General features: G+C 48.0%; 1 protein-coding gene across 1 annotated transcript; it reads right to left on the bottom strand.

The window, feature by feature from the left end:
• Nucleotides 1-767: 767 nt before the first annotated feature.
• SKIDA1 (SKI/DACH domain containing 1) lies at nt 768-5,547 on the bottom strand. Its single transcript, XM_088534026.1, has one exon. It carries the CDS (start codon nt 4,610-4,612, stop codon nt 2,180-2,182), a length of 2,433 nt encoding a protein of 810 aa, XP_088390152.1. The 5' UTR covers nt 4,613-5,547; the 3' UTR covers nt 768-2,179.
• Between the last annotated feature and the right edge of the window lie 5,073 nt (nt 5,548-10,620).

The raw sequence follows: 10,620 nt of genomic DNA, 5'->3' as shown, positions 1-10,620 counted from the left end.
CGGCTAAGTATGCAATGCACCTTTTGCAATTGGCAGCTTAAAGTGATGTGTGAGAGTGTGTGTGCAGGGGGGAGGGAAACTCCACTGAAAGGCAGTCGTTTAGTCTTTCTAAATATATTTGGCTGCAGGTATTCTCAGGCTGGGCCTTTTACAAGGAGAGGAAAACTACGATGTGGATCTAGCAAACAGAGCCGAAATCAGCCAGTGGCTGCTTGGAATATTTGAAGATAGGAGGGGTGGGGATAGGGCATCACAAAAGGCAGGAATTAAAAAAAAAATGAAGACCAGGCCGTGGAGTGCCATCAGAAATGTTGACTTTGAGTCACACAGTAAACATTACATTGTAGCTTTGTTTTCTTTTCTTTTCTTTTTTTCCCCTCTTTTTTTCTTTTTCTCTCTCTTTTTTTTTCTTGTGATTTACGATAAATTATTCTCCCGGGATTGATCGACGAGTGGAATCCTTACATTTTAATTTGGGAACGATCTAGTCTAAATAGTTTCTAAATCAAAGAAAGAAACCAAAACAAGAGAAATCGCCCCTAAACCCTGCTGATTGAGCAGCTCCATTCTAGCTGCCTTTCTCAAGCTGCAAACTTTTCGGCCTGCTCTCAGAGTTGCAGCGCGCGTCCTCCCCCCGGCCCAGGGACCTTCTCCCGGCCCTGCTCGGGCTCCGCTTCGGCCTGCAGCCTTTTTTTTTTTTTTTTTTTTTTTCCTTTGAGGAGCTGGGGGGAGGGAGGGAAACAGTTAACCTCTCGAAGCGTATTTCCTCCAAATAAAAAGAGTGAACTTACAAACGGGGAGGAAACCAGGGATAACTCTGCAATAATTCAAAGTGTATGGAATCAGGAATCTTTTTTAAACAGTGTTTTTAATTGAAAATAAAGCTAAAGCATGCTTTTCAACAGTGCAAATTTCCATAATTTTGATTTACTGCTTCCATCGTCACAATATATTATACCAGCTTGTCTTATCGAAGGCCAGACTCTAGAAGTCTGCCTGTTCGACTATTTCGATATTAAGTGCAAATATAGATAATTGCCTCTGATTGTCATGTGCAGTAGAAATGTTTCTGCTACATAGAGAGGAAGGTATGGAAAAAAAAAAATCCCACCAACATTTCCAGAGATGAAGATACAACTGAGAAGTGTACTACAATTGAAATGCCTGAGTTTTTGGTGCAAAAAAAAAAAAAAAGCTATGAATAACACGGTATTCTCATTTTGTGTATTCTTTCCACTTACAGCCTCTTGTTTCACTTTCTGTGTTGTATTTACTGCTTTGCTATTTCCTCCAGCCAGCGTAAGGGGCTGGACCATAAATTGTACTGCTATCCGGGCAAATATTTCAGTTGCTTTGCAAGTTTGTAAGGGGCATGTTCAGACCACAACTTAAGCATGACATTAGTGGGTAACAGTAACCTCATTTAAGACCTCTGGGTGAAAGAAAAAGACTTTCCAATTGCAAAGAGTGGCTATACAAGTAAAAAGATGCCCTTTCCCCAAAACAGAATTCCACATTTACTGATTTCAGATGAGGCAGCTTTACCCAGGGCCGGGGTTGCAGGCGAACCCCAGCCTTTCCAAACCGTAGAAAAACGAGGAAGTGTAACTGCTCTTAGAAAGATACCCCTACACCCGAAAGCAAAGCTCCCAAAAAGTTGACTGCTGCCACATTGAATTACAGTGAACCCTTACTGTGCAACCATGTAACTTAACAAACTTTAACTGAATTAACAGTTAGACTTCCATTTTCGAAATCTAGTGCATAAATTTAATGGCTCATTCTAATATTTATTATTCAACCTTTTGACATTTATTTGCAGCAGTTGAATTGAGGTACTGGTGCATTATTAGCATTTAAACAGTAAAGTGTTCCAGCTCTACCATAATAACTGAGTTTAACTTGAGTCTTTAGCCTGAAGTACTCTGTGGAATGTAACCAGAAGAGGAAAAAAAATCCCAAATGAAACAAAACAAAACAAAACAAAAAAACCCAAACCAAACAAAAAGCCACTGTTGTAACGGTAAAGAATAGTAATCCGGTTTCTGTCTTCACAACGTGATAAAACAGGATCCCGAAAGTGTGTATAGCATTAATGGGCTTGCACAAACCATCCTGTCGAGCTTAAAATGTAAGAAAGTTAAAGGTGGTTCAAGAAAATATTTTCCAAACTATTTTATTAATTAAATTTCCTGAATTTGTGGCTAGGTGGAAGAGGTATTGCAGAACCGCCCAGCTGCCATTTCCATACAGGATGGGCCTTGTGAGGTGGTTGGGAATCCTTAGTGGTGTTTAAGGAGTAAGCTGGCAACAAATCCCCATCATTGCCAATAATTAGTGATGGTGGACAGGGAAAATTTGCCATGAAATTAAATGGCCTTTTCACTGCTGATGCTACATTGCTGGCTACCCTTTTGCGTCTATTGTTAACTGTAAAATCATCCAGTGTTCCTTCATGTGTCTCAATTTTACCTGTAGGACGTGGGCTTCGAGCTGATTTCAAATTTGGTTTGACTGGAGGAGTCTGCAGTACAGGTCGCTTTCCCAAAACCAATGTCCTGTAATTTTTTCTCACCCTTGCTCCAAATTTATACTCCCCATCCTCAGGTTTTGGAGTACCTAAAGTGCATGAGAGGGCCTGACTCTGAGTCAGCGGGTTTAAGGAAGTGGTTTCTTTCTCAGTGCATGCAGAATCTTCCTTGGCTGTTAATAAAGCATCCTGGTTTTTACTTTCAGTCACACTGTAAAACTCATCCTTAGTATCATTGCACTCACACTTTAGCTTATGTGTTGTAAGGTCAGGCTCATACTCGGCGTTCGCACTGCTGTCCTCTATTTTGATTTTAATGCTGTGCAGGAATGGCAAGGCCTTATTGCCTGTATCAGTGCACTGGAGCGCTGCTGCTGCTGCTGCTGCCCCTGGAGAAGCAGCATCCTCCTCGGGATCAGTTTGTAAAGAGGGCAAATCCGTGGCAAATTCAATACAATGAGGGATTTTGGAATCTTTCTCTGAATTTGCTGCCGTTGATGAAGAATCATTATTTAAGAACCTAGCAGCTATTGTGTTGTTATCTGCACAGTGTGTAGTAGTTGCTTGCAGGCATTTCCTTGCCTCTCTGAGTATTCTTTGTTGTGGAAATGCATTGTTTGTCTTTGGGCTAGGTGAAGAGGCCCCCTTTGCCACACAGTTAACGGTCAGGTCAGCGCTCTTGGCGTTCCCGGCAGATTCGGAGCGCGGGAACGCGAGCCCGGCCGCCCGCTCGCCGCGCAGCTCCGCGAAGGCGCTGCCCAGCGCGCCGGGGCAGCGCGGGGCCGGCGCGGCCGCGGCCCAGCCCGGGCGGCCCCAGGGCGCGGGCGCTTCGGCCTGCGGGGCGCCGCGGAGAGCGCCGGGCTCCGCCGGGGCCGGCGCCGGGGCCCGCGGCGCCGCGGCCGCCGCCAGATGGTACAAGAAGTTGGCGTGCACCACGGCGGGCGGGCTGCAGAAGCTGGTGCGCCTGAAGCGGATGCTCTGCACCGAGACCTGGCTGGAGACCGAGCTGGAGTCGGAGTCCGAGGTGCTGTCCTCCTCCTCCTCCTCCTCCTCTTCCTCCTCCTCCTCCTCCTCCTCCGAGCTGCCCTCGCTGGAGTCCGAGGCGCCGCTGCCCTCCTCGTCCTCCTCCTCCTCCTCGTCCTCGTCCTCCTCCGAGCTGCCCTCGCTGGAGCTGGAGAGGCTCGAGCCGAAGTCCGAGTCGTGGGCGGCGCGGTCGGAGCAGGAGCTCGACTCCGAGTCGCTGCTGCCGCTCTCGGCGAAGGCGGCCGGCGCGAAGGCGCGCGGCAGCGGCAGGCGCGGGGCGCCGCGGGGCCGGCAGGGCCGCGCCGCGCCCGGGGGCCGCCGGGCCACGTCCGTGGCGGCGGCGCCGGCCCCGCGGCGGCGGCGGCGGCGGGCGGGCAGGGGCGGGGGCCCGGCGGGCGGGAGGCGCGCGGCGGCGGCGGCGGCGGGCGGGGCGCGGGCGCGCAGGGCCGCGCACGTCCCCCCCGCGGGCGCCGTTTCATAGTCGGCGGGGGGTTTGCGCGGCGCCCGCGCGGGCTCCGCGTAGCCGCGGCCAGTGTATTTACTAAAAATGTGAGGTAGATGAGAGGCCGGCAGCAGGGCCGCGGCCCCCGGCCGCCACGCTTTCCTCCTGATTGGCAGCAGGGCCCGCGGAGAGTCATTCAAACCCAGCCAAAGTTTGTGCTCCTTCCAAAAGCCGCGGAAGGGGTCGGCGGGCGCGCGCTCCGGCCGCAGCTCGCTCGCTGCCAGCGCCCGGCTGATCTTCCGCCGCTTGGTCTTGAGCACCCGCTCGGTTTTGCAGGATGTGTAAAGCGCTTCCACGTCCTCTCTGGAGATGAGCGTGCATTTGGCGGCGTGGAAGGCGATGGAGTTGATGGCTTTGAGTTTCCTCAACTCCTCCAGATCGCAGTGATGCTTTTTTACTTTTAAATGATCCATTCGCTTGTGCACGGTAGTTCTCGGGATGTTTTTGAGCAGGTCGGTAAAAACCTGGGAGAGTGCAAACATTTGCTTTCCTTTAATGATGAGGTAGCCGAGCCTCACGCCATCCACCTCTTCAAAACCCGACTTCAGGTCTCCCATTTCGTGAATTAAATTATTCCCAGCATTTGCAGACAGAGAGAGAGAAGAAAAAAAAATGAAGAAAAAAAAAGGGAAAAAGCCACACACACACAATCCTCAGCCAGATGCTGTATTTGTCTCAAGGCATCCTGCTAATAAAATATAACAAAGGCTGTTATTCCTGGTGAATGGATTGCCAAACTTTAGACAAAATTAAAAAATAAAAAATAAATTAAAAATACTGTGAGGCTACAACCAATATATATCTTAAAAATCAGCTTTGCCAAAGTGTTTCTCTAAGTTGCTGCAGAAGATCAGTACCTGTTCCCTTTCATTCCCTGCTTTTCCATTGGAAACTATGATAATGGAATGTGAAGGGAGGAAGAGAAAAGAAATGCAGCTGCTATTCCCGCCGCTGCTTTAGCTACAAATAAAATGACAGAGTGAAGTGAGCTCGTCCGGAGACACCTTCATCAATTAATTCCCCTAAAGCCAACGCTGATTGGACACTCCTGACAGGTGATGCAATAAAAATTGATATTCCACCCCTTCCCCCAAAAAATCTCCCACTAATTAGCATACCCTTATACTGCCACCTCCCCTCTCAAAGTAAATAATACAGTTAGTATATAAATCTTTCTATTAAACAATCTGAGCTCAAATGCACTCAGACCTCTCAGACTTCCTCATCGCTAGCTTCAGATGGAGGATTTTTATGCTTTTCCCCCCTATCTTTTCGTATATTTTTTAAGATATTTTGGACAAATGTCGCTCTTTTGTGCATGCCGTGAATTTAAAGGACATAAGCGTGATCATAACGATGGAAAATTCTTCGGTAACGTAACCGCTTTAAACGAGTACTTTATTCTGCATTGTGTGGAAAATGCAGCTTAGCGAAAACGTGCAGAATAGCCTGGTATTTCCCTTTCAGAAGCTCCAAAGTTAAACGCTCGGTTTTTAACGAGAAGGAAATACTTACATTTTCGAGTTTCTCTTGGTTTTCCTCTTCTGTTTAATTAGCTTTTTACAGCCGGTGACTAGGGTGATTTTGCTGCCTGGATATCACGGGTTCCTGCACCGCGATACTGTAACACTTTTAACTGAAATTCTGCCTGTAATATTGCGGGAGGGGGAGGAGGACGTGGGCTCACGTCAGACCCATAACAAAGCATAGATAAGGCAGAAATGTATACACTTTTCACAATTAACCGTGCTGGATCACGAGCTGGAATGTCCTATAGTCCCAGAGCCCACGTCAGGATTCCTGCGTGCTGATTGCTTCCAGCAGAGAAAGGAGAATGCAAAATATCCAAGGTGCTTCCAAGAGGCTTTACGTAATAACAAAAAAGTGCTGGCACACACAATGTACAGTATTGCAAGGGGCTAGGATGCTTCTGGTTTGCAGTTTGCATATGCAGCTTGGAGTAGCCCTTCCGTAGCTCGTCGATGTTCCATTTATATCAGCCCCTTAAAATCAATTTGAAGAAGCAGCATGAAGGTCTAACCTCTTCTGAGAAACGTTAAATTATCTGGGTGTCAGGAACGATGATTTCGAAAATGTTGCAATAGCTGCATACCTCTTCCTTGTCACATTAAAATGATGCTTGCGGTTTGCACGTTAGGCGCTCGCTGAAAAAAAAAATCGCCAATCGCTGCCGTACATCTAGTGTTCAACTGGATACAAACATGATCACTTTAAGGTATCACTGCCCATCCAGAATTAGACATATCCGTGAGATTAATGAGACATCTCATATTTCTGGGACTTAGCAAAAATGGAAGGAAAGGAAGAAAAAAAATCTCCAGCCCCAGATGTCAATATCCACTCCATGTATTGGCAATATGGTGCGTGGAGTTCGTGTTACCCCGTCAGGTAGAGCTAAAATAAATAACATAATCACGCCTTAAAAATGCAGCTTCGCATGCCAAGGCGAGGCGCATGCGAGCCCCCAGTTTCGCAGGAATTCTAGAGAGAAGGGGGAATTGCAAGAAGTGCATCCGGAAATTGAGGAAGTCTATTCACGAGAGCCTCCAACTCGCAGGGCTGAGATTTGAAAAGTCAGCCCGGCCGACTGTTGCTCTGCGCGCAGATGCGGTCGCCGCTGCTCAACTCAATCCGTGCGTGCGCGGGGCGCGGAGAGCCGCGCTCGCCCCGCGGGAGAGCCTCGCCATACGAGCCTCGAGTGGGGGGAAAAAACACGGTTTGTGCTTCGAATGGGGGAAAAAATAAAGAAAAATAAAAATAAAAGGGCGTTTCTGGCGCTGCGGCGGCCCCCGGCCGTGGCGCGGAACAAAGGCGCGGCGGCGCGCGGAGCGGCGCGGAGGGGCGCGGAGCGGCCGCGCGGCGCGGAGCGGCTACGCGCGGGCACTCGCCTGAGCAGGGGCCATGGTGTCATGCGCCCGAGCCGCGAGAGAAGTTGCGAGAGAAAACAGCTGCTCGCGCTAAAAAAGCGATCGCCGTGGTCTTTCTAAGCGCTAGAGACAATAAGGTCGTTTAAAAATTCCTCCTGATGCACTTATATGCTGCCAACACCCCCACCCCCTCCCCGCTGCTCTCCTCCCCCTGCTATAAGGTTAAGGCTATGGAGTCAACAGTAAAGGAACAGTAAACTCCGAGAAAGCTTTGGGGAAGACGTTACCAAGAAAAAAAAAAAAAAAAAAAAAGGGCAGAAAAGTCCTTTATCTGCCAGGTACTTGGGTCGGGTTTGACTCCACGCGCGCGTTCACGCGCACGCAGCCGTGCTCGCACTCCTGCCGCCGGTGACAGCCTGGCAGCGGGATGCGGCAACTATTTAAAAAATGCGCGTTTTTCTGTGTTTGCTTGCTTAATTCCGCCGCTACCAAACGCCCCAAACTAGGGGCGGCTAATGGGCAGACCTCGATATTCAGAAAGGTGTAGCCATTAGCTTGTGGGGCCAGCCGGAGGCAACCGCCGAAAGGCAGAAAAGTCCGGGGTAATGTCACACGCAGCCCCGTATACTCACACGCGCACACTTTGGGGCGCGTATCTCAGACAGAGACCTCCGTTTCTTTACTTCCTTTTTTTTTTTTTTTTTTTTTTTTTTGTGCAAAATGAAAGAGGCAGCTTTTCTCGTAGCCATCCGCGCACGTTGTATATCCGGGGTCGTCTTCGAGCGCGCCGGGGGGAGATCCTGCCAAGGAGAGCCCGAGGAGGCCCCTTGCACACGCACATTAAAGGCAGGGGACTTTAAAATGGATTTGCACGCACACAGGGGACTGCGATCAATAGCTCCCAACGTTTATGGCTTGGGCTGTGAATGCGAAAGCCGGCCAGGAGAATTAAGCTGAAAAATTAAAGGTGTCTGGTATCAATTACACGAAAAGTTATGCAATAATTTACTGTCTCGGAGCCTGCGTGGACGTCTGTGTGTTTGTGTGTCTGTGTGGATGTCGTGCATGTGTGTGCGGATCCAGATGTATATGGAGCGATCTCTCGAAAGCAGGGGAGTTTCTTTGTTAATTTTGTGGACTGTGTCCCCCTCGCTCGTGATCAAAGATGGACATGATTAAAGGGATGGGTATTTGTCTCACATTTCTTAAGATAAGAACGCCCAGAGATGCCCGTTTTCGCCAGGCACACGTACGTGCACACAACTATACGGAGTTGTGTGTATAAGGCGCACACACACAGAGCCACCATCAATCAAACGCGCTCCTTTTCACGTTGAGGAGCGTGCGATCCGCTCTCTGCACCCCGGAGCAAGCAGCAGTTCGGTTTTGGAGCTGTCTGGCCGAAGGATAAACCTCGTTAGAAAAGAAACAGGAAAAATATTCATAATACCTCACCGTAGTCCTATTCCCATTTATTACAAATCGTATACTTTCATTTTTGTAAACTTGTGTTAAAATATATATGCTCGCGGGGAACTGTTTAACCACACCATTCCAGAAAGAAAATGTATGAAACGTTTAAAATGCTCCTTTTACGCGATGTTTTGATTTATTTTCATAGTATGATTATGTTTAAATACCAGTGCAATTCAGGCTGACCTCTTTCCTCTGCAGTGAAGTAATGCACACACCATTTACAGTCTTTTAAACGTTTAGCTGGGAAATGCAACAGCGATGTCCACCAGCAGTTGGACTAATGGGGGGAATTCTTTTGAAAGTCTTCAGGAAAACCTAAGGGGTCATGTGCATTTTCACACTAGGATTGCCACATTATTAGAGTATTATTATTATTTATTATTATTTCTTAAGTGCTGGACCATGTCTTCAGGTATTGACAAGCATTAAATAAACCTTTTCCTTTTCATGACGCTGGGTAGAAATATATATTTCAAATGAGAACTTGTTTTCTAACCCTATACCTTGCTTTTAAATATTGCTGTGCATATTTTTGCTCAAAGAGGATACAGTCAGAAAGCAGTTAGAGGCTATCACAAAGAGTCCACTAACGTAAATATAATAGGGTCAAAGAACAGTATAATAGGATCCTTCTGCTATTTTAAAGTCAGCCAAATGTGACTGTAGTACTTAAAATTTCCCGTAAATACTAGTATGACACCAAGTAAGAATGTACAGCTAAATCTCCTAAATGTGTAGGACAAAGAAATGCTAACCGCCACTCTGAAAAAAAAATCATAAAATGGCTAACATGGTAACGCCTAGGACTTTTATTTTTTTTTTTGTACACAAAGCAGCAATGTAGAATTCCGCTAAGTGTTTCTTTAAGTTTTATTTTATTTTATTTTTCCGTGGGGCCTGGGGTGCCACTTGCGTGTTAGAATTTTGTGCAATTTATAATCGTCACAGGCAAACACTATTTCTTAAGTTTGGTTCTCCTGGTAGTTTTAAAATACTTTTTATTTTTAGCAGGAGTTTCTGGACACATACTCTATGCCATGTTGTTTACTGACCCATAATCAAAATGCAGTGACCTTCTACCCTTTTTTTGCCCCTTGACCCACGCTGAATTCAATGCAGCCTTTATAAATTTGCAAATCCTTGGACGTAAAGGGGATTTGGTGAGGCTTTGTTCTGAAAGGATCCTAAAAGTTTGCATTTTTAATTAGACAAAGGTAAAGCAACAAACACGGGGAAACAAGATCCTTTCCCGCACATAGGTGATCGGTCTTAATTTCTGCACTCGGGAGCTACGTCCCCCCAAACGCATCCTTGGAACCGCAAAGCGGTTGCGACCGTAGGAGCTCCCAAGGTTATGAATTGCCCCAAATTAGCAATGTGGTACAAATCACTGCGGTGACGTAAGGACGGCCAGGCCGCGATCTTCCGGCGCTCCTCATCGCCAAGGCCTGTGCGGATCCCGGCGAGCCGGGGAGAGGCAGGGATGTGATCCAGAGCTGCGGGCGCATTCCCTTATCTGCTCCGCTATCAGTCAGTTTAAAGGACACCGTAATTATAATGGTGATAAAACAATGCCCGCTTATGTGTGCTGAATAAATAAAGACTGTTTACCGCCCTAGAATGTTTCAATTCCAATTAAACGCTATCAAAGAAAAGCCCCTCTCCCTCCCGCCATCTCCCCCCACGGGTCCCTATTTACCTTGCTGGCTGTAATACGTCCCCATGAAATAAACCGGCTCTCCAGTTTGCTATTAAGGCCACACTGGGGGAGGGGAAATGGGGGAGAGAGGGGGAGAGATGAGACAACACACACACTCCCGGGGCCACAGTTACTTGGGTCTCCTGCATCCTCCTCCTTATTTGTTTATTTTCCAGTTGGGAACGCGTGGGGATGCGGCGCTGAGCGGCGCTTGGGGCTGCAGCTCCGGGCACTGGGGTAGTTGGGCCGGATTAGAGCGGCGCCCCCGGGCGCTGCAGGAGGGGCCGGCTGCCCGGTACCGACCCCGGTTCCGGCCCCGCTGAGGCCCCTCGGAGCTGGGTCTGGGAGCCGCGAAACGGGAGCCAGAAAAAAAAAAATGCATCCCATTTGCTAAGACACAAGGATCATTTCAAATATTCATCGTATCAGCAAATCTCACTGTAATCAGATTAAAGCAAGGTTTGGGGGAGTATTGCCTGGCCTCTAGGCACTGATTGGGCGA

This window comes from Tinamus guttatus, unplaced genomic scaffold (genome assembly GCF_059628265.1).
Source record: "Tinamus guttatus ecotype Peru unplaced genomic scaffold, ASM5962826v1 Tinamus_guttatus_pri_ptg000530l, whole genome shotgun sequence".
In the NCBI taxonomy this organism is placed as follows: Eukaryota; Metazoa; Chordata; class Aves; order Tinamiformes; family Tinamidae; genus Tinamus; species Tinamus guttatus.
Note: the sequence above shows the minus strand (reverse complement) of the source record. Positions and strands in the feature narration are given on the sequence as shown.

What these genes read in the sequence shown, in the direction of transcription:
- SKIDA1 (XM_088534026.1), bottom strand. Translation starts at nt 4,612, where the DNA reads ATGGGAGACCTGAAGTCGGGTTTTGAAGAGGTGGATGGCGTGAGGCTC.